This window comes from Myxine glutinosa, chromosome 1 (genome assembly GCF_964187855.1).
Source record: "Myxine glutinosa chromosome 1, kmMyxGlut1.1, whole genome shotgun sequence".
Lineage (NCBI taxonomy): Eukaryota > Metazoa > Chordata > Myxini > Myxiniformes > Myxinidae > Myxine > Myxine glutinosa.
This window is the reverse complement of record NC_136261.1, coordinates 397,893,686-397,917,514: the sequence shown is the minus strand read 5'-3', so window position 1 is coordinate 397,917,514 and position 23,829 is coordinate 397,893,686. Positions and strand designations below refer to the sequence as shown.

The window sequence follows — 23,829 nt, the reverse complement described above, 5'->3', positions numbered from 1 at the left end:
ATACCTGATTGAATATTATTTGTGTAACGCATATAAATGAATATAACTTTTGTGTTAAGGAAAAACAACAAATTGTTGAATGTGAAACTGTCGGAAGATATACATGATTATGCTGATTTCATGGTAAGATGTACCCTATCTGATTCAGTGTGTGCGGAAAGCAGATTCAGATGTGACTGAGCATAAGGATAAGACGAGATCACATTTTGGAGGGATTGCTAACGGAATTGGGAAGAAGTTCGAGAAAGAAAATTTGTGGCTAAAAAATGAAGTTAATCGTGGCATACACCCTCTTTCTCAAAGAATGATGAAGACATTCTCCCGTGTAACTTGGAGATGAATGCTTACCTTCACCAAGGAAATTTATGTGACCATTTGCCTGGATCACACTGCAACATATGAAAGAAAGGCGATCACTTACTCTTGTTCGAAGGCTTCGAACATTCACCACATCAGAAGTTGCAGGACAACGACATTTTACCTGCAACCTCTGTGAAATGCGGGGACATATGTTATTACTTCACCAACGTCCGGGGAACCAGCATGGAGCTGCAAAAAACGGCTGTGCCCTTGTCACAACAGCTGTGCACGATTCTGCTGGTTGCTCCTGGTAAGGACCATGAATGACCTGAACACCATGGTCCCAACATCATTGTGGATGCATCCGGCATCCCTGTTCCACATCTTGCTGGCCAATCAACGTCACACCAATACTTGCTGCCCACTCACAATGAGGGAGGAGGCAAGTCGACTACAACTGGGTGAAGGCCTTGTTCAGGAATTACTCAAAAAGTGGCAAGAATGCTACAAGGAGAGCAGGGTCAGTCTATGACTCCGCAATGTTACCACAACAGCGAAATCCTACACGAAGTAGTGCAGGAGCTATGAAGACATTAGGAGAAAATGTTTCATACCAGGATTCAAACACAAGTGATCAGCCTTTCCTTTCAAACAAAGTCAACATTTGTGTGGAGGCAAACGTTTTTGCCAGATGGTGCAGATGCTTTACAAAACTTGAAAATGAAGTGAAATTGTTGTATCTTGGTGATGGTGAAGTGTTGTTTTGAAAATATATTTGTGATGCAAATGCAATAGATTGAACGATATGGAAGGAGTAAATGAACAACGAAATGTTTTGTGATTCTTGCAGGATGACGGTGTATGCCCAAGGGAATTTGATTACCAAAGTGATTGATTATTTACTTATACTTGTAATGATGTTTACTTGTAGTGATTGATTGTTTACTTATATTGATGTTTAGATTAATGGTTAATATAAACAAAAACAAAAAGATGAGGGAATTGTGGAAGTGTAACTCAGTGTAACTTATTAATTGGCACTGGTAACTTATTAATTAACACTGGTAACGAAGCAGATACATTTTACATGCAAACTCTGTGAAAGACGAGTTTGTAAATGAGTGTTAGGAATGCGCCCGAACATGATAATCTCTTGTCCACCTGGTCACAGCCCCTGGCTGAAGCACCCCCCTATCGTTTGGTAAACGGAACTCACAACAGGAGGGGAGCGAGCTGATGCCAGGACTTGGTACATGCATGACCTCGGGGCATTAGCGGAGAAAGGATTAACGGTCAGCGGACAGGGGATTAAGTCCAGTTTGTCCATATAAACGAGAGCAAACGTGGAGTCGAGAGGACTTGTTACCAGGAGCTCTGACCAACGGGAGTGGCGGAGGAACATCGGCCGAACGAGAAGAACCACATGCGAAAAGAGTTAACTTGGTCCATTGAATTAAGCGGTATTATTTGGTAAATGGAATGAAGTGAATAACCAGTTAATAAACGAGACCTTTTGTAAAACCTGTGTCCGGTCATTGGAGTCTTGAGTCTCAGCTACAAATTCTCCCACACTCCTCTCGCCCACCTCCTCCCTCGACTCTTGCTTCTCGTGCCTGCATGCAAGTGCATGCTGACGAGAGTACGAGTACTGTGGCGTAAGACCCGTGCAGCAAGGCCTGTTTTCACGCCAACATAGGGCAGTTTTCCCGCCGAGCACGGAGCCGCGTCCAGATGACGAGTTGGTGTGAAATAAGTGCTTTCTTGTGATTTTTGTGTTGTGATGATTATTGGAATGTGTATGAATGGTTATGGGTTTTTGTTGCATGAATGTGTGCGAAATCCGAGCCATGTCACTCACCCTGTAACACCAGGACAGGGCCCGCGGCAGGTTGGGGTGCATTGGGATGGCCCCGCAGGTAACGTTGAGTCTTGTGGCATTCAACCGGAGGACGTGGTCTGTCAGAAGGGGTTGTATAAATGTTTATTACTCCTGAGATCTTGCCGGCGAGGTAACGTTTTTTCTAAGCTGTCAATGCTATCTTGCTCTATTGAAGTTATTGTTTGATTATTGATATCGAAGAATACCCAGCATTCCGTTGCAAATAAATCCTTATGTTATTTACCCTGTATATTCCAAATCCGTTCCCGCTTGAGTTAATATCCACAGGATTGAAGGCTGCCGTCGGGATTTGTGAGGTAAGTGAATTTCAGCATACGCATCCTCCCCCTCCTTACCCTCCTCCCTCCCCACGTGCCTAAACTCTGCCATGTTTGAACTGAACGCCTTTGGAGTTAAAGCTTGCTCGGCTAATCTGTTTCCTGGTAAAGATTTTAATCGCCAGGAACACGACAATATGATGAGGTATGTGTGTGATGATGCATGAGCAAGTATCCATCTCCGTTTTGGTAACGGTGCTCCGAGGGTTATTTACAGGATCTTCACTGAATAATTAATCCCAGACACCCTCCAATTTTAGTTCATTTGTAGTAATATTGCACGAGTCATTATTTTTAAGACCTCAGTGAGGTTGTTTATCACTCTTGTTGCTCCAATTATCACGAGCACAATGTCAGTGATCTTCAGCTTCCAGGTTCTCTTGACTTCAATGTTCAGATCCTGTTATTTGGTCTTTTTCCTGATTTTGGCTTTATTACAAAGTGGCTGAGTACTCACACCTCAATTATCTATGCCGTATTTTTACGTCCACCACTGAAGGCAGGCGGACATTGTATGTTCACCCCTGTCTGTCTGTTTGTGAACAGGATATCTCAAAGTTGTGGACTGATTTGGACAACATTTGGTGGAGAGTTTGTGTGTGTGACAAGCACCAAATGATCAGATTTTGATGAAGATCAGGATCCGGATACTCATTTTTCAAGTGATTATTTGCCATTGAGAAATATAGCCAAAAACTATATGGAGCACAATATCTCAAAAGGTTATTGAAGGATTCGGACAAAAAAAATAAAAATAAAGTAATAAAAAAAACTTGGTGGACAGGTTGGTTATGTGACGAGGAAGAATTGACTCAATTTTTGTGAGATTCTAATTTTGGATCTGGACCAGATAATTTTTTTAAAATAATTCCTCACCGTTGAGGTGAAGCCAAGTGCTTGCTGGGTAATGAATCATGTGATACAGATTAGCTCGGCCAGAGGAGTAATGTCTTTGACTGAACTTTAATGGTAAACATGTTTTTCACTGAATTGCAGCCTGGACACTATCATCGAGTGATGTGGCCTGACATGGTGCAAAGTGTGGGAGGATATTGCATTCTTTTCAGGCTTTTTTTTTTCCCCACTGACCTGCTTGATGAACATTTCGTGTAGAAATGCATTGCTGTATTGAGTGAGATTCAGAGATTTTGCTTGCAGCTTTGCAATTGCATTTTCTCTCCGTACGTACGACTGAAATAAACAATCCAGTGATTATAAAGGTCTTGTCATCCTTCCTTAGAGGAGAGACCCCGACATGATGACAACATTTGGTGAATGAGTTGGTTCAGTGACAATTACAAACTGATTAGATTTTGGTTCAGGTCCGAATCCAGATCCGGCCTATCAGTGGGATACAAAAGGTAAACGGTTCAGCTTGGCGGAGGTAGGTTTGGCCGTTCTCGTCCTTGTATCTGAGGAACTATATCTGGTCACAATGATTTGTCTTCTATATTCACGCTTAATGGGATAGATGGGGAGTGCATGAGTATTACATCCTTGTTTTCAATGAACGCTTTTGGGTTGTGATTACACGATTACCTCAGGCACCAAAGGTGGGGGAGGTAGTGTTTTCACCCCTGTGTGTTTGTCTGTGAACAGGATATCACAAAGTCTTAAGGACGGGTTAAGACGAAATTTGTTGGACAAGTTGGCTGTTTGACAAGGCCGAACTAATTTGATTATGGTGAAGATCTCAATTAGCGATTGACCGATATGGGTTTTTCCAAGGACAGATGCCAAAATTTAGAGAGCATTGGGGCCGATGACCGATATAATGCCGATATATGCATCTGATTGAAGAAAAATTTTTTTTTCTTTCTTATGACACAAAATTGTTGAATGTAAATTAACAAATTTATTTAACACAATATATTATTCAATCAAAAACAGAAAAGTACATTGCACTTATTAACAGCAGCATTTCTTTCCAGTTAGTCTGCTACTCATGTTTTTAAAAAAATAAAAGTATAAAACCAAAGCAAAAAAGTTGGGAAAGACTTTGCAGAATAATTCAAAATAGGTTTTTGGCCACTTGTGTGAACAGCAGCATTTTCTTCAGGAGGTCTGCACTCGGCATCTTGTTCTTTTAAACAGCAAATTTATCATCAACAAGATAAATTGCCCACACAAAAACAAACAATTAAAACTCTCAAAAATCCTCAATAAATGAAAGGTTTTAGTGCACTTGTTAACAGCAGCATTTCTGTTTAGTTTTAGTTCAGTAATCCCAGTTTAAGAGCTGCAAGTTGTAATGCAGAAAACAAAGTTTCTGTGCACTTTCTCCAGTCAGCCTGTAACTCTTCTCACAAATGGCTCCAACCTCACTGAAAACAATCTCGCTTGGAATGGAGGAGAGCGGGTTTAATCCGTGTGAACGCAGTGGTAATGTTCCAGGTGTCGAATTACAGTCACGTGAAAAAGTAAGTACACCCCATGTAAAGTTTTGACTTTTTCAACATATTTCAACATACAGCTATTTGATCTTCATTTCAACAATATTGATAGATAAAGCTGATATAATATAACAAATATCATGAAACATTTACATTTTGTAGTCCATTGTATAATTTAAATAAACATAAATGCAAATTTGGCATGTGGAAAAAGTAAGTACACCCCTACATTTATCACGACTTCAAATATCTAAAATTAGAATCAGGTGCACCAGCTCAGGTGCAAATGATTAGAAAATCGTTAGAGAGGATCTTGGAGGAACCTGTCTTATTTAAACCTCAGACATTTAGTTTGGTTTGCTCTTTGTTGTTGAAGTGTGCGGCGTCACCATGCCTAGATCAAAAGAGCTCTCTGAGGCCTTCAGAAATAAGTTAATAGATGCCTACGAGACTGGCAAGGGATTTAAAAATCTCCAAACAATTTGAAATCAATCATTCAACTGTCCGGAAGATCATCTACAAGTGGAGAAGATTCCAAACAACTGCCAACTTGTTCAGGCCAGGCCGCCCCAGAAAGTTCAGCCCGAGAACAGACCGCAAGATGTTGAAAGAAGTCTCTAAGAACCCCAGAATGTCATCACGGGACCTACAGAGAGCTCTTGCCACTGTTGATGTCAAAGTGCACGAGTCTACCATTAGAAAGAGGCTGCACAAATTTGATCTACATGGGAGGTTTGCCAGGAGGAAACCTTTGCTATCCAGAAAGAACATCAGGGCAAGACTAACATTTGCCAATGAACACCTAGGCAAAGACCAGCACTTCTGGAACAATGTGCTCTGGACAGATGAGTCAAAGGTAGAGCTATTTGGCCACAGTACCAGAAGAAATGTTTGGCGAAAACGAAAGACAGCATTTGACAACAAGAACCTGATAACAACTGTAAAGCATGGTGGTGGAAATATTATGGTTTGGGGCAGCTTTGCTGCATCAGGGCCTGGGCAGCTCACTATCACAGAATCCACTCTGAATTCTGCATTGTACCAGAGGGTGCTTGAGGATAATGTGAGGCCATCTGTCGGAAAGTTGAAGCTCAACCGAAGGTGGACCTTGCAACATGACAATGACCCTAAACATACCAGTAAATCCACCAAGGAATGGATGAAAAGAAAGAAATGGAGGGTTCTGGAATGGCCAAGTCAAAGCCCGGATCTAAATCCCATCGAGATGTTGTGGGGAGATTTGAAACGAGCTGTGTGTAGTGAAAATATACCAAAGTTGAACCCGGGAGTGATGCTTGCTTAAACCACTGAGAGGCGTCTATAAGACCTGGGACATCCGCGACGCTGAGCCACTCCTGTGACATTTACTATGACATGTAGTCCTGTAGTCTTGAATGGTACGTACCCGCACATATATGCTAGACTCGCTTGCTTTGACTATTATTATCAGTCCTTTCTATATGATACCAAGATCCTGATGTCTATTGCATGATTGTATTTTTACAGAATGATGCCAAAGATCTAATTGTGATTAAACCTACCTATGGGACAAAGTTGTGGACCTGATTGATTTCCATGACATTTAATCACAATTAAGATCTACGGAAATGGCGGGACACAAGATGATCAATGTACCGACACTCGGCGCCGACCCACAAGCTGAGGATTCGGGCTCGGAGTTCACTCACTGGCTCAAAACACTGGAGAACCAGTTCGGAGCCCAGGATACCGTTCCCACCGCTGAAACGAAGCTGTCTGTGCTGCAGACCAAAGTAGACCACCGCGTCTGAAGGAGCATTGCACGATGTACGACGCCGCCGTGACAGAGCTAAAGCGAATTTACATTAAGAAACGGAGCATGGTGTACAACAGGCATCTGCTCTCAACGCGGCGTCAACAGCCCACAGTCGATCGATCGCTTCACCCAGGAGCTGCGACAGCTCCTTGCGGACAGTACTCAAGAGGTACGGACACACGAGCAATTCCAGGACGATCTTGTCCGAGATGCTTTCGTCTCTGGGATCAGCTCTTCGATTCTGAGGCTCAGACTTTTGGAGACAGCTGACCTGACGTTCACGGAGGCACTACGGGTGGCCCACGTCTTCACTGAGGCCCGGGAACAATCTATCGCCTATGACCACACACAAGTCATTGCGGGACTTCTCAACTCGCGTGACCGGAGAGGGCTACCGCCGAGGATACGGGAGCGGACTCGACTACGGCAGAGCCCCTGGCCGCTCCCGAGGTGGACTCGGATTCCGGCTTGGCGGCAGATAGAGCAGCCAGGCCAAGGCCTGAACGAAATGCGACGTGTTACTTCTGTGGCAATCGACAGCATCCCAGGTCGGCGTGTCCGGCTCGGGAAGCAATATGCCATTTGTGTTCTACTAAAGGACATTTTGCAAAAGTCTGCAAGAAGACCGCGCGGGGCACACGAGCTCGCGCGACCTTGAATGGGCTTATCGCCGAGCCAACGGACCGAGCACAGAGCGGGGCACCTCACCCGGCTTTGATGAGCGATCCTCCTCCTCGTGGGCCCCTGGCTGCACGCTCGTCCTTGGTGAGATACATCGGGCCGCCAAAACAAATGGCGCGAACACGACCGGCCGCGGAGCGACCATCCTTGACTGGCATCCGAACGCCCTCCTCAAACAAATGACAAGCTTCTGCTTTGAAAGCTCCTCTTGCTTTGCAGCAAACGCTGCACGTGACACGAGCGCCATCCGATGGCAGCTCGTACGAACTACATGCTCTTGCTCCAGCACATGAAACTGCAGATGGCTGCGATCCTTCTCGCGTGACACGAGCGCCATCTGACGGCAGCTCGTACGAACTACACGCTCTTGCTCTGGCACGACCAACTATGCGATTGGCACGGGGGCCCTCCGGAGGCTGCTCAAACGACCAGAAAACTGCAGCCGGTGTGGGATCCACACGCGAGGCGTGATCTTCTCACTCGGACGGCACAATACCTGCCGGATCTTCCGGCCTTGCTCAGGCCATTATTCCGCTCATGGTTGAAGGCATTTTTGCGCGGGCCTTAGTTGACACGGGGTCTACAGATAGTTTTATCGATCAACGGCTGTTGCGTCAACATGGGTGGCCGGTCCTCGGGACTACACGACGGATCTTCATGGCCTCCCAAGGACTTAGGCTCAGCACAAAGGGGGAATGTCGATTGAAACTTGTGATAAAGGGACGCATGTTTCCAGATGTACATCTCATGGTCTTGCCTGCATTATGTGCTGACATCCTGTTAGGACACGATTTTCTAAAGCGACGTGGACGTTTGGAAATGGAATTCGGTGGGACGGACACGCTTGCTGTGTGTGCACTCGCGTAAATGGAAATTGAGCCTCTTTCGCTGTTCACCAACCTGACCACTGACTGCACTCCTGTAGCAGTAAAATCACGGTGCTACTCACGAGCAGACACACAATTCATTGCGGAGGAAACGGCCCAGCTCTTAAAGGACGGTATTATCGAACCTAGCCGGTTGCCGTGGCAGGCCCAGGTCTTAGTGCTGCGAAGTGAGGCCCATCGCAGACGCATGGTAATCGACTACTCACAGATGGTTAATCGCTTTACACAGCTGGACGCCTACCCCTTACCGGGGATGGATGCGCTAGTACGACAGGTGGCCCAGTACTCCGTCTACAGCACCCTCGATCTGCATAGTGCGTATCATCAGATCCCCATCTCTAGGGCTGATCGCATCTATACCACCTTTGAATCGGGTCAAAGGTTATACCAGTTCACCCGGCTACCTTTTGGGGTGACGAACGGGGTCGCCTGTTTTCAGAGGGCTATGGACGACCTCGTTACCAAGGAGAACTTGACAGATGTCTTTGTATATGTGGACAATCTTATGGTTTGTGGGTATGACCAGGGGCATCACGATGCTAATCTGAAGCGCTTCCTCGAGGTCACGCAGAGGTATCGCCTAACCATGAATGAGGCTGTGTCGTTACTCTCTACGTACAATAGATCTTCTGGGGTACACCGTGACCCATGGCTCTGTCTCTCCTGATAAGGAGCGTCTGCGACCTTTGCTCGATATGGCTCCGCCTAGCGATCGGGCTTCGCTGAAGCACGCTCTCGGGCTGTTCGCCCACTATTCGAAGTGGGTGCAAAATTTCTCCATGAAGCTCCGCCCCCATCGTGGCCTGCGACACGTTCCCCATGAGCCCGGCCACCTTGGCGGCCTTCGGGGGCCTTAAGGCCGACATCGCTGGCGCCGCTGTGGCGACGATCGCCGAGAGCGAATCTTTCGTCTAAGAAAGTGATGCCTCGGATCATGCGATAGCGGCGACTCTCTCCCAAGGGGGGCGCCCTGTGGCTTTCTTTTCACGGACCCTCACCTCTGCTGAGCAGAGGCATTCGTCTGTCGAAAAGGAAGTGTACGCGATCGTCGAGTTGATTCGGCGATGGCGACCGTACTTATTCGGGCGATGCTTCCAAATCATCACGGACCAACAAAGCGTTGCGTTCATGTACGACACCTTACATGCTCAACGTATTAAGAATGAGAAAATCACTCGCTGGCATATCGAACTCGCCGACTTCTGCTACACCATCAAATACCGCCCGGGGAAGGATAACCTGGTCGCCGACGCCTTATCGAGGCCGGCGACGTGCGCGGGAATCGTAACTTTGGAGGGACTGCACGCTTTGCACGACACTATGCGTCATCCAGGGGTGGCGAGTTTCGCTCATTTTGTGCATAGTGGTAATCTGCCATACTCGATTGAGGACATCCGCCGGATCTGCCGTGACTGCGCTATATGCGCGGAACTCAAACCGCGTTTTTACAACCCTCCCATGGGGACGCTGGTTAGGGCTACTAGACTGTGGGAGAGATTGGCGATGGATTTCAAAGGACCGCTGCCGGTGTCGAGTAACTCTCGTTATCTGCTCACTATCATTGATGAGTACTCACGATTCCCTTTTGCTTACACGTGCGGGGATATGACGGCTGCCACGGTCATACGGTGCCTGCAGAATTTGTTTGCTATGTTTGGGTATCCGGCCTACGTGCATACCGATCGGGGTGCGGTGTTCCTGTCTCAGGAGGTGAGAGGTTATTTGCTCCAAAATAATGTCGCTTTGAGTTACACCACACCGTACAGACCCCCAGGCGAATGGGCAGATCGAACGCTTCAATGGGATTATATGGAGGGTCGTCATGCTAAGCGTCAGGATCTTCGGCCGGGGCCTCGATAAATGGGCTTGGTCGCTACCTGCGGCTCTGAACTCGATCAGGGCTCTCCTATGTACGGCCCCCAACCAGACTCCTCACGAAAGACTGTTCCACCACCCTAGAAGCTCGGGTAGTATCCGATCTTTACCCAGCTGGCTCGCTGAGCTGGGGCCGGCCTATCTCAAACGAGCGGTTCGCACAAGCAAGTACGACCCCTTTGTAGATAAGGTGCAGGTACTCCAGGCTAATCCCGAGCATGCTCGTGTGATGACGGCAGATGGACGCGAGTCCACTGTCTCCGTATGCCATCTCGCCCCATGTGGGGTCATCGACCCTTATAAGGATATCGACGAACCGATCTACGAGTCTATGGACTCTACCAAAGCTTCCTCTATGGAACTTCTGCCGTCACTTCCGCCGTCACCTACACGCCTGCCTGAAGGCTCTGAGGTGCCCCCTCCGACACCTGCCTCCAGCAGCTACTCCGAAGCAGGGGACTCTGGGCTTGGGGACGCCGTACCCGGTAGTTTCCGGACACGAGCTGGCAGGGTAATTCGCCACCCTGACCGCTACAGGTGGACCGACTGACATGGAATGACGTACCCCAATCAATTAATGCTGACGCATGCTTGAGACCTGCCTAGTGGCAGTATAGTTCTAACGGCGGGGAGAATGTAGTGAAAATATACCAAAGTTGAACCCAGGAGTGATGCTCGCTTAAACCACTGAGGGGCATCTATAAGACCTGGGACATCCGCGACGCTGAGCCACTCCTGTGACATTTACTATGACATGTAGTCCTGTAGTCTTGAATGGTACGTACCCGCACATATATGCTAGACTTGCTTGCTTTGACTATTATTATCGGTCCTTTCTATATGATACCAAGATCCTGATGTCTATTGCATGATTGTATTTTTACAGGATGATGCCAAAGATCTAATTGTGATTAAACCTACCTATGGGACAAAGTTGTGGACCTGATTGATTTCCACGACACTGCATGCAAGAAACCCCTCAAACATCGCACAGCTGAAATAATTCTGCATGGAGGAGTGGGAAAAAATTTCTCCCAGTCGATGTCAGAGACTGGGAGACAGTTATAAGAAATGCCTACTTGAGGTTGTTTCTGCCAAAGGGGGCAATACCACCTATTAGAGCCAAGGGTGTACTTACTTTTTCCACATGCGAAATTTGGATTTATGTTTATTTAAGTTATACAATGGACTACAAAATGTAAATGTTTCATGATATTTGTTATATTATATCACCTTTATCTATCAATATTGTTGAAATGAAGATCAAATAGCTGTATGTTGAAATATGGTGAAAAAGTCTAAACTTTACATGGGGTGTACTTACTTATTCACGTGACTGTACACTTCGATCAGGAATTACTTGGTGTACACCTCGAGTCCTTGCCAGAAAGCACTTGCGCCACTTCTCAGAGGGACGAGCAACTGCAGACGTGCGAGAGGGAGCAATAACAGGTCTGGGATGCCCTTCGATGTCTGGATCCACACACCAGCAACACTGGACGGGTCTTCGTGTGAATTTCATTTCATTTTCACCCGTCCTCTACCCTGCGTGTAAACTTCGTTCAACGAGTGGGTCAGATGGTTGCGGTTTGAAGAAAGATTTGGCTCTGAATTTGAATTTATCGGACATCTTTTCTTCCATACTAAATTTCTCCTTGGCATTTCCAGTGCTCCCAGTAAGCTCTCACGAACGTTCCCCAGTAGCCACATTGACACAAGGGGAAGCTCGAGCTTCCTCACAACACGAGAACGAAAGCTTTTTTCCCGTTTTTAAAATATCAGCCATATCGATGCCATCATCAGCCGATGCTGATGCCGATAAACTCAAAATGCCAGATATCAGCCGGCTGATACATCCATCTACCACAAATCTGCCTATGGATCCAGATATGAGAATTTTAAAGCGATTCTTCACCATTGAGAGATGAATGCAAAAACGATATATAGCGTATGTCAAAAAATGTGGATGACATAAATGACAAAACTAGGAAGAGGAGTTGTTGAAATGACAAGAACAGGTAATTCCATTTCGGTTCAGGTCTGGATCCAGATCCGTCCTCTCAATAGGATACAAAACAAGCTGTTCAGCCTGGTAGAGGTAAGTGCTCCACCGAGTGCTATTGTAGGTTTTTATTTATTTATGAGAATGGGATATTTAAATTTTTGCAGATATGCCATTGCATGCATTGTTGTGTCTTAATGTGTACATGTGTTCTGAGAGGAGTGTTTTACATATGGATAGGAGGTGGTTCATACTTTCTGTTTCTTCCTTGCTGAATCTACATCTGTCTGACAGACTGACTCAGTCCCACCATCTTCTTAAGGTCATCGGTATCGTGTTCATGGTTGGTAATGGACGTATATTTTGACTCATTCTACCTCACGGTTAAGCTGATCTCTTAGCCAATCCAATGAGCCTCCTTTGTGTATATAGAATCTGTCCATGTATTTTCCATTCTCCCGTTATTTTGTTCTCCTGTTTGGCTGTGTGAATTTGTTCATGTTTATTTTTTTGGAATCTTGAGGGCTGTATTCGCTGATGTTTCCATTTCATGTGGATCACCTTCTATTTGCACATGTTCTTGGAAATATTTTTACAAGTGCAGTTTTGTATTCTTTGATGTCGAGATAAATTTGATGAACGACTAAACACTTTGTTACACACAGAACACGTGTAGAGTTTCTCTCCCGTATGCAATCTTTGAGGTCGAGACAAATGTGACGAATGACCTAAGGCTTTTTTACACAACAAGCACTTGTAGGACTTCCCGCTCATGTGAATTCTTTGATGTTGAGACAAATTTGATGCACGATTAAACACCTTGCTGCACACAGAACACGTGTAGGGCTTCTCTCCCGTGTGTATCTTTTGATGTTGAGAAAAAGTTGATGAATGATTAAACGCCTTATAACACACCAAGCAATTATAGGGCTTCTCTCCCGTGTGCAATCTTTGATGTTGATGCAAATGTGATGACTGCTTAAACATCTTTGGGCATACAGAACACTTGAAGGGTTTCTCACCGGTGTGTATTCTTTGATGTCGAAGTAAACTTGATGAATGAGAAAAGGCCTTGGTGCATTGTGAACACTTGTAGGGTTTCTCACCAGTGTGTATCCTTTGATGTTGAGATAAATATGCAGAATAAGTAAATCCCTTATGACACACAGTGCACCTGTGTGGCTTCTCACCTGTGTGTATTTTTACACATTCTTTCAAACATGATGAAGAGGTGAAGTCTTTGTTGGAAAGAGAAAACGTGCGTGGCTTCTCACTTCTTTGGACCTGATGTTGCAGGACCGTTATACACCTGTCACCATTGTTGCTGTTGCTGCTGCTTTTAGATTCGCCGTTAAATTTATCAACATCCTGCCAAAAAGTCCATCTCATGTGATGACTGAGAGAAACTTCTGTGTCGACTAACGGGGGAAACTTTCCCAAATGTTTATCTGGAAAAACAATTCACCAACAGTGTCAATAATTAACTTTTGCAATGAAACAAAACATAAAACCTAGTTCATAGAACATGACGTGTGTATGTGTGTGTGTGTATAATATGCTTCGCATGTGTCACGTGTGATATGTGTGGATATAATATACAGTACAAGTAGAGCTATATTCAAAGTACATCACTCCCACGCAAAATAAATAAACAACATATCCTCCAGCGCACGACATTTGTGGGGCACCTTTGGCGCCCGGCAAATGGAGATGGAAATGGGATGGAGCAGTGTACAATAATGGATGGATTGATTGTATAATTAAAATGGATTATGATAAAATAATTAATTTCTTAATCAATTGGCTCATAAATATACTGAAACCACCACTGTTTAATACGAATCTGTAAACATTTTCAAAATTAAGTAATTAATAGAAAAATTAAATAATTAATCGATTAATTTATAAATCAATAAATCAAAAAGGCTTTTATAGCCAAATCACTTGGTCACTATCGTTTCCAAATATCAGATTCCAAGCTCAAAAGGTGCCTGGGATATTGCCAAGATGAGAAAGAAAATAAATAAGTATTGTCGCACAAATACGCTCGGTTAATCGCGGATGATCGCGGATGGCCAAACAGGCTTTAACTCTGAGGCGACGATCAATTGCGGATTTGCCTCGGCAGCATGGGCAGAAGGAAGAAGAAGAAGAAGCGAAAGCTCTTACCTGTAGCGATATCACCGGCAGCTCGGATCCTGTAGGAAATTATGCGGTACCCAAGAACAATGGACGAAGAAACTAAATGTCTCAAATCGGGATCCCGCACGCCTCACTTCAACAACAGCACAGGGGAAAGAATTAAATAAAATAAAATGTTGTGTTTGTGGATGTGAGCTTATCTCAGTCTGGCTGGATGTATCCGTCATGAATCGTCCAGGCTCCGATGTTCGGGACCCAAGCGTGGAATCTCGGCACGGCTCCGGTTGGCGTGAAAATGGTTTGGGCGTTGGCGCGAACCGCTCGGGCGTTGGCGCGAACTGCTCGGGCGTTGGCGCGAACTGCTCGGGCGTTGGTGCGAACACCCCCACTCTGCACGGTCCGTCCCACGCTACACAGCACAGCACACAGGCATCAGGAGCACGACACAGGGGAGGATGATCGTCAGCGCTGGTCTCTCCACAGTCCTTCGAACGTCCACACAGCGGAATGAGTCCAACACGAAGGGACAGTCAAGGGAAGGCAAGAGGCAAAGGGAAGAGAAGCGAGGGAAGAGACCACAAGGAAGAGAGACCGAAGAGCCAGCCAGCGAAGAGACAGCCAACAGAGAGAGAGAGAGAGCGAAGAGAGAAAATGCTGACGAGCGAGACGTTTTGTCACTCGCAGTGTGATGTAAGCCCTTTCCCTCCCCCAACCAGTGCCTCATTTCTCTGTGGTCTTTCGCATGTCACCGGTGCTTTTTCCTCCAATCAGCGACCTGCTACTAAGTAGTCGTTTTGCGCCTTCCGCACTGATTGGCCGAATGTTCACGCCTTCCGCACTGATTGGCCGAGGTGTCAACGGTCGGTGGCCAACCAGTGTGCCGCTCATTCCACCAATCAGTGGCCAGCCTCTTACCCCCAACCAATCGCACGTTCTCCTGGGCGTGGCTATCGCTTGTTGGTTCTTCCAAAGTAATTGTGGCGGTGGGGAAATTAATTAGTGTGTGCACTAAGGGCCTATCTAATGTCTATGGGATGCATTGCCATAAGGGACACTGGGTTGCTCACAGAGGGAATGACAAATAAAGGAATTTTACCCATAATCCCTGTACTAAATAGCATGCCCCGCCCCCACGCGGCAGGCACACAGATACGCACTTATCCCGACATACGGCTAAACACAGAACTTGTTACAGGTAGATTCCCTATCACGACAGTCGAGCACCAACCTATGCAGATCTACATGGACCTAGATATTCCTCTACCCCGAATTCATAACAGTATGTCCCATGTGCATATCGATTGGCTCAACTCTGGGCGCCATGTGCGCAGCCCTTTTCCACATCAAAGCTGCCTCCTTGGTTTGGTTCTCACTCACATCTAAGCCATTGTATTCGGTCCGAGATCCAAAAACCGGGCTCGTGTTCCATTCAGTCATGCTGATGGATCAACAGCCGAGTTGAGGATCTCAATCACTACAAAACTCAGTCTCTCTCAAGCTCAACAGGCATAACTTTGCAAAAGGGAGTTCGCAAATGCTTGGGCCTTCTCTCTTGGGAGCATGGGGGCCACGAGCCCCACCAAACTGCAGGGCAAGGCCGAATCACAAATGCATGCCGAATGGCATGCTAGTGGGAGCCTCGTGCGCATCTTGTCCCATCAAAACTGCCGTTTTAGTTCAGTCTTCACTGCCTTCAAAACTGATGAATTTTACACTACCCTCAGTACGTTCCATCCCAGGTGAGAGGGAGGCGGCACAATATCCCTCTCGCTGCCATCTTGTGTTCGTTTTGGTGTGTTGTGTGTGCATGTCGCCATTTTCTCAGATGGCTGAATGGATCTTTTCAAACCTTCAAAGGTTCAACATTAAGTGCCGGGGAGTGTTTTAGGCAAAAACCTATCGGCATTTTAAAATTTATTTATTTTTAAAAAGGATTGATTTATTCATTTAAAAACGTTCTGTAGTGCTAAAGCCTTTGTACAGATGTGAAAGGTAATATTAAATGACCGCTGACCCCATTGATTAGTCCGTGTCGAGAAGCGTTTTGGACCCCTTCACAAAAAATAACTGGAACGGCCACTTTATTATAACTGCTGACAGTGATCGAGTGCCACACGCCACCCCGCTTTGATATGACCCCGCTTTGTTAAAACATCACTTTCATCGGACATGCGTGGCATATTACGTCCTCTTTTTGTCCCCCGTCGCACAGCGTAGCGAAAGGGGGACTATGGCTTTCCCCTCCGTCCGTGTGTGCGTGCGTGCGTGTGTGCGTGCGGGCGTGTGTGCGTGCGGGCCTGCGTGCGTGCGTAAGCGAAGGACCGCATTCGAATTTGGTGTGTGGGTGCAACCCTCGTCAAAATCCAAGATGGCCGCCGCCATGTATGTCTGATGCCATGTATGTCTGAACCTTGTGAGATGAATATCTTGAAACATAAGCGAAGTACCAACTTCTAATCTGGTGTGTGGGTGTACCTCGGCATAAGGAAGAACGCTATTGAACATTGGGTCGCCACGTCAAAATCCAAGATGGCCGCCACCATATATATATATATGTCTGAAACTTGAGCGAAATATCTCGAAAAAGAAGCGAAGTACCAACTTCTAATCTGTTGTGTGGGTGTATCTTGGCACAAGGAAGAAAGCTGTTTAAAATTGGGTCGCCACGTCAAAATCCAAGATGGCGGCCGCCATGTATGTCTGAAACTTGTGAGCGAAATATCGCGAAAAAGAAGCGAAGTACCAACTTCTAATCTGGTGTGTGCGTGTATCTCGGCACAAGCAAGAACGCTGTTTAAAATTGGGTCGCCACATCAAAATCCAAGATGGCCGCCGCCATGTATGTCTGAACATTGTGAGATGAATATCTTGAAAAATAAGCGAAGTACCAACTTCTAATTTGGTGTGTGGGTGTATCTCGGCATCCGGACGACCGCTATTGAAAATTGGGTCGCCACGTCAAAATCCAAGATGGCCGCCGCCATGTATGTCTGAACCTTGTGAGATGAATATCTTGAAAAATAAGCGAAGTACCAACATCTAATTTGGTGTGTGGGTGTACCTCGGCATAAGGAAGAACGCTATTGAACATTGGGTCGCCACGTCAAAATCCAAGATGGCCGCCACCATATATATATATATATATGTCTGAAACTTGAGCGAAATATCTCGAAAAAGAAGCGAAGTACCAACTTCTAATCTGTTGTGCGGGTGTATCTTGGCACAAGGAAGAACGCTGTTTAAAATTGGGTCGCCACGTCAAAATCCAAGATGGTGGCCGCCATGTATGTCTGAAACTTGTGAGCGAAATATCTCGAAAAAGAAGCGAAGTACCAACTTCTAATCTTGTGTGTGGGTGTATCTCGGAACAAGCAAGAACGCCTTTTAAAATTGGGTCGCCACGTCAAAATCAAAGATGGCCGCCGCCATGTATGTCTGAACCTTGTGAGATGAATATCTTGAAAAATAAGCGAAGTACCAACTTCTAATTTGGTGCGTGGGTGTATCTCGGCATCAGGACGACTGCTATTGAAAATTGGGTCGCCACGTCAAAATCCAAGATGGCCGCCGCCATGTATGTCTGAACCTTGTGAGATGAATATCTTGAAAAATAAGCGAAATACCAACGTCTAATTTGGTGTGTGGGTGTACCTCGGCATAAGGAAGAACGCTATTGAACATTGGGTCGCCACGTCAAAATCCAAGATGGCCGCCACCATATATATATCTGAATATTGTGAACGAAATTTCTCGAAAAATAAGCGAAGTACCAACTTCTAATTTGGTGTGTGGTGGTATCTCGGCATAAGGAAGAACGCTATTGAAAATTGGGTCGCCACGTCAAAATCCAAGATGGCCGCCACCATATATATATCTGAACCTTGTGAGAGGAATATCTTGAAATATAAGCGAAGTACCAACTTCTAATCTGGTATGTGGGTGTATCTAGGCATAAGGAAGAACGCTATTGAAAATTGGGTCGCCACGTCAAAATCCAAGATGGCCGCCTCCATGTACGTCTGAACCTTGTGAGCGAAATATCATATCATAGCATGTTTTCTGCGTCTTCCACTTTGTCAACTCACATCACTTCCCCGACGGGGGACCTAGGCGTAACGCTTGTTAACACAGAATTCAGAATTGTATTTAAAAAAAAAAAAAAAAAATTTTTTAAATGAGGGGTCCTCGGGGTATTTTGAGTCCTCTGGTTCTTCATGGTATTAAATGGTCTTCAGGGTATTTTGGGATCTTGGTGGTGTAAAGGGTCTTGGGGGTCTTTTTTTTTTTTTTGGTTTTTTTTGTATACTGAATCGAGGCTCGTGAAAGAGCTAACATTTACTTCACAAACAAATCAACCAGACAAACAATATATATAACAAGTACACATGCATTCAAAGTACACCGCCCCCATGCCAAATAATTAAATATCCTACAGCGCGGCATTGCCGGGGCGCCTCTGGCGCCCGGCAATACCGCAGTGGAGCTCATAGAGGCTGCTTTGGGAGGGAGAGATGTACATCTAATTGATTGATTAATTGTATAATTAAAATCAATAAAAGATTATCACAAAATATTTTCTTAATCAATTGGCTAATACCATAACAAAACCACTTGTGCTTCATCCGAAGATGTATCTTTTAGAAATTTAATCAAATAAGTCATTAATAAAAAACTAAATAATTAATTGATTAATCAATAAGTAATTCATCGATTAATCAATAAATAATGAATCGCTGAAATGATTAATCAATTAATCAAAAATATCCTTTATAGCCACATCACTTGGTCACTCATGTCCAAATATTAGCTTCCCAGCTCAAAAGGTGCCTGAGATATTGGCCAAATGAGAAGGAAGATAAATAAATGATTAATAATGAAAATAAATAAATAATAATCATAAAAAAATTAAATTATTAATCAATTCGGTCAGAGAACAAATAAACCACCACCATTTCATCAGAATCTGTAACTTAAAAAAATTTTTTTTTTCTCATTAATCAAATAATTAAATAATTAATAAATTAATAAATAAATAATAATCATTTAAAAATTAAATTATTAATCAATTCGGTCAGAGAACACATAAACCACCACCATTTCATCAGAATCTGTAACTTTAAAAATAAAAAAATTGTCATTAATCAAATAATTAATCGATTAATTGATTAATTGATTAATTAATAAATCAAAAATAGCCTTTGCAGCCATATCACCTGGTCATTGGCATGTCCAAATATCAGCTTCCTAACTCAAAAGGTGCCTGAGTTAATGGTCAGAAGAGAAATGAAATTTAATTAATTAAATAAGGGCTTAATTAATCGCTAATAATTAAATAACTCATCAATTAATTGATTAATCAAAAAACAAAAAATAGCGTTTTTGACAAAGGACTTGCTCACTATTGTGCCGAAATTTCAGCTTCCTAGCTCAAAGGATGGCTGAGATATCGTCCGGACAAACAAACAAGAAAGCAAGAAAGCAAGAAAGAAAGAAAACAAGAAAGAAACCAGAGTGAAAACTGAGTACTCTCTTTCAGCGTGCGTCACTGCCGAGCCCCCTTTGGTGCCCGGCAATGACGATTTGCAATGCCTGGAGATGGCATAGGAAAGGAGCGGTGTACAAAAAGAGGGAGCGGAAGACAAGATGAGGAGAGAAGAGAAGCACACAAACACAACATTTGAGAGCAGGGAGGTGTGTGGAAGGGAGATGGCTTGGGGGGAGAGGTGTGGGAAGGGGGTGGGGGGGAGGGAGAAGTATAAAACACAAGGACACCAAGGACTTCCAGGACAGAAGTTGATATTTCAAAAAAGTGGAATTGGGGTGAAATTAGCGGGGGTAGAAAAGATCAAGGTTTTGGATGGGGGACGATAAGAGATGGTGGTGAACAGCTGTTTTAAAGACCTGGAGAGCGGAGTGGGATTGAAGAGAGTGAGGGAGTTTGTTCCAGAGGCGGGAGAAAAGAGGAATGAAGGAGCGAAGGTGAGCAGAGAGTCTTTATTTTGGCCGTTTAACCATAAGAGGGTTGCAGGCAGATCTTGTGCGACCTGTAGGAATATTTGTGAGACAGAGCCCAGAGAGAGCTGGGGGTGCAAGGCCAGAGAGGAGTCAGTAGAAGACGGAAAGACCACCAACCTGCCTGCGGTGAGTGAGTGAAATGCCCTCGGAGTTAGCTTCATCGCGGGAGATTCCAATGATTCCGAATGCTTTGGTTTCAACCGCGTGAAGCCGAGCTCGGTGTGAGGCAGGAGCACCGGCCCAGAGGGGAGAGCTATATTCCATTGAACTGCGAATGAAAGCTTTGTATGTGGTGAGGAGCTCAGAAGTGCCCAGAAAGGACTTTGCACGATGGAAGATGCCCAGACGGCGACTGGCTTTGGAGGCCAGCTTGGAAATGTGGTTTTTCCCAGGAAAGATCATGGCAGAATGTGAGACCAAAGAGATTGAGTGACAGGTGGTTTTCCAGATGGTCTTTTCGGAGAGACGAGGTGAGAGTACGAGATACACAGTACAGCACATCTCAAAACGTTGGGAACACCATATGACAAAAGTAGGTGGATGAGTTGGTGTCATGTAATGGTGTTCCTGCTGCACATGTTTGGTTCCATGTTTTGGGAAAATACGATTTTGAGTGGGACCCTGTGAGATGTCGCGAGAGCATTTCACAGCTGTGGCCTAACGAATAAAGCAGCGGATCTTACAGTTGGGTAGGTGACAAGAACAAGCCGGTTATATTTAGGTTCAGGTCCGAATCCAGATCCGGCCCATCAGTGGAGACAAAATGTAAACTGTTCATGCTGGCGAAGGTTTGTGCTCTACCACGTGTCCTCCTCGTCAACTCGATTACATCACAAGAGAGTAAACCAGAAAGTACACTTCGATATCGTGACGTCGACCGATTCGTTACTACATCATTATACATACCGTTACCAAGTTCGATTTGAATTTCTTCAGCTGTTCTCAAGATACACATTTTTACCTGACAAGACCTCTGACCTTTGACCCCAAAATGTAATGAGTCCATATTTACCTCATTATACACACCTGCACCATGTTTGACTTGTATCCCTTCAGACGTTCTGAAGTTATCGCGGAAACGAAAACCTTTCACGGATGGACGGACAGACAACCCGAATACAAAATGGCTTCAGCGACATCATCGGTGGAGATATAAAATTTGTCATAAACCTCCGCAGTTCCCACGACTCACCATTCCCCGGGTTGTTTTCCTCGTTTTCAGCTGAATCCTCCATCTTGATCTGCAGGACTCCACCAGGTCCTCCGGTCGCTTCACCACATCCGAGCACGAAGCTCCGTTCTGATCTTCGCCCCGCACGGCAGGACTCCATGTACCGACATAGCTCGACGTACATGGTGAAGGTGAACTTCCGTGCGGCGAAAGAACAGAGTCGATCCCTCACCGGAGCGGGCTCGGCTCGGGCACAGAGAGCCCCGAAGATCTCGATCCCCAGACCAGTAATTGCGGCTCTGAGAGACTCCTCCGATAGACCCTGGATCTTCAGCCAGGTCGGGACAAGACCGAGGCCGCACCGAGCGCTCGAAGAATCCATTATCGTCCAAGCACACGCGCCGAGAAATTCAAAATAATTAAATCACGTGTTGTTGTTGTTGTTGTTTTTTGGTCCTTCACTCGAGGTGGATGATAAACACGAAAGCTGGAGATTCTCAACCAGGGGGGTCGTGACCTCACGAGTGTTCGTAAAATTTACCTTAAGAAAAAAGTTGTATTAAATTCTGATTGGAATGATGCTGTTTGGAATGGAAATAGACAGATTGAGTCTAAAGCAAAATTAGGAAATGACGAGAGGGTTTCCACCTGTGGCATTCGTGGATTTGGAATTTTAGTTTCGCCATTGACCGGATTTTGGTTGATCAAAGGTGCATCATCACCTGTGATGTACCAAACTTTGGTATATCACGTGTGATGAAGGTTGAGGTCAAGTTTCATCGAAATTGTGTGTGTAGTTTCTGAGAAAAAGGGAAATCTCTATTTGGGGGGTAACCTTCCCCCCTCTCCTCCACCCATACACCTCCTCTGCCCCCCATTTTTTTAATGCCGGAAACAAACGTTCGTTCATCACGGGTGATGAATGGAATGTTGTGGTCAAGTTTCATCGGGATTGTATGTGTAGTTTCTGAAAAGAAAGAAAATACCTATTTTGGGGGTCCAACCCCCCAATGGACTCCTCCGGGCCCATTTTGTTTTTTAATTCCATGAACAAACTTGAGTTGCAACATACCAAATATCATTTGGGCCAAGTTTGGTCACAATCCCATCAGCGGTTTTGGAGAAGAAGTTGCAAGTGTTTACGGACTGACAACACATCATCGTAGAAGCTCCCCGGAAATATGTTTGTGTACAAGGTTAAGAAATAGTTTTATTATCTTAGAATGTCACAAAATGCATTTCATATTGTTATGTTTGTAAGGGGTGGACAATGATGACCTGAGAGCCAGGTGGAGTGTGGAGGTGAGTGTGCTCTGACTGTCGTGAAGAAGAAACCCCATGAATTAATTCGGAAATTTGTGTAGACCGTATGTTGTGGAAGAACTTGTATCTTCATCCCCATGAGAGCGGTAGGGTTTGTTAATTATCTCGGGATGATCGGTAATTAATCACACAGCCCCGACATCACCGCCTCAATCAGGCAGGGCCGTGGAGCCACACCTCCATGAGCAGTGATTGGTCAAAAGTGATTGTTACAGATTGGCAGATGTTGTGCGATTTTGTAAGTGATTGTTACAAAATAATTAGAACGGCGGCATTTTTCTTCTCGTTCTGTATCCCATAACGAACGGTCGCTGTTGCTCTTGCGCAAGGAAGACTCATCACGAACAGTCGTGTTCCGACATGTTCATCGTGATCGTGAGGAGGAGGAACTGTGGACCAAGAACTACGGTTTCCCCAAGCAAGAACAACGAATGGACGGGTGCGGCCTGCTCGCTGCACTTTATTTTATTTTATTTTGTATACAAGATGGAGGCTCGTGAGAGAGCGAACATTAATCACACAAAAAGTCAAACCGACACAGAAAACACAAAATAAGGGGAGCGGTAGACAAGATGGGGAGAGATGGGTAAGGACACAAACACAACATTTGAGAGCAGGGACGTCGAAAGAAAAGTGGGAGGGAGAGGGCTTGGGGGGAGGGGGGAGTGGTATAAAACATATGGACACTGCAAGGACTTCCAGCAAAGAAGTTGGAATTTCGAAAAAGTGTATCTGGGGTGAATTAGTGGGGGTAGAAAAGATCAAGGTTTTGGATGGGGGATGACAAGAGATGGTGGTGAACAGCTCTTTTAAAGACCTGGAGGGAGGAGTGGGATTGAAGAGAGTGAGGGAGTTTGTTCCAGAGGCAGGAGAAAAGGGGAATGAAAGAGTGAAGGTGAGCAGAGAGTCTAGATTTTGGCAGTTTAACCATAAGAGGGTTGCTGGCAGATGTTGTGCGACCAGTAGGAATATTTGGGGGACAGAGCACAGAGAGAGCTGGGGGAGCAAGGCCGGAGAGGAGTCGGTAG

At 45.2% G+C, this 23,829-nt stretch overlaps 1 protein-coding gene across 1 annotated transcript in view; it reads right to left on the bottom strand.

The window, feature by feature from the left end:
- Nucleotides 1-23,829, bottom strand: part of LOC137419668 (uncharacterized) — a 160,789-nt gene that overhangs the window by 65,982 nt on the left and 70,978 nt on the right. Inside the window, 1 exon segment of the mRNA XM_078785316.1 lies at nt 12,747-13,346. Coding sequence (XP_078641442.1) covers nt 12,747-13,346 — 600 coding nt within the window.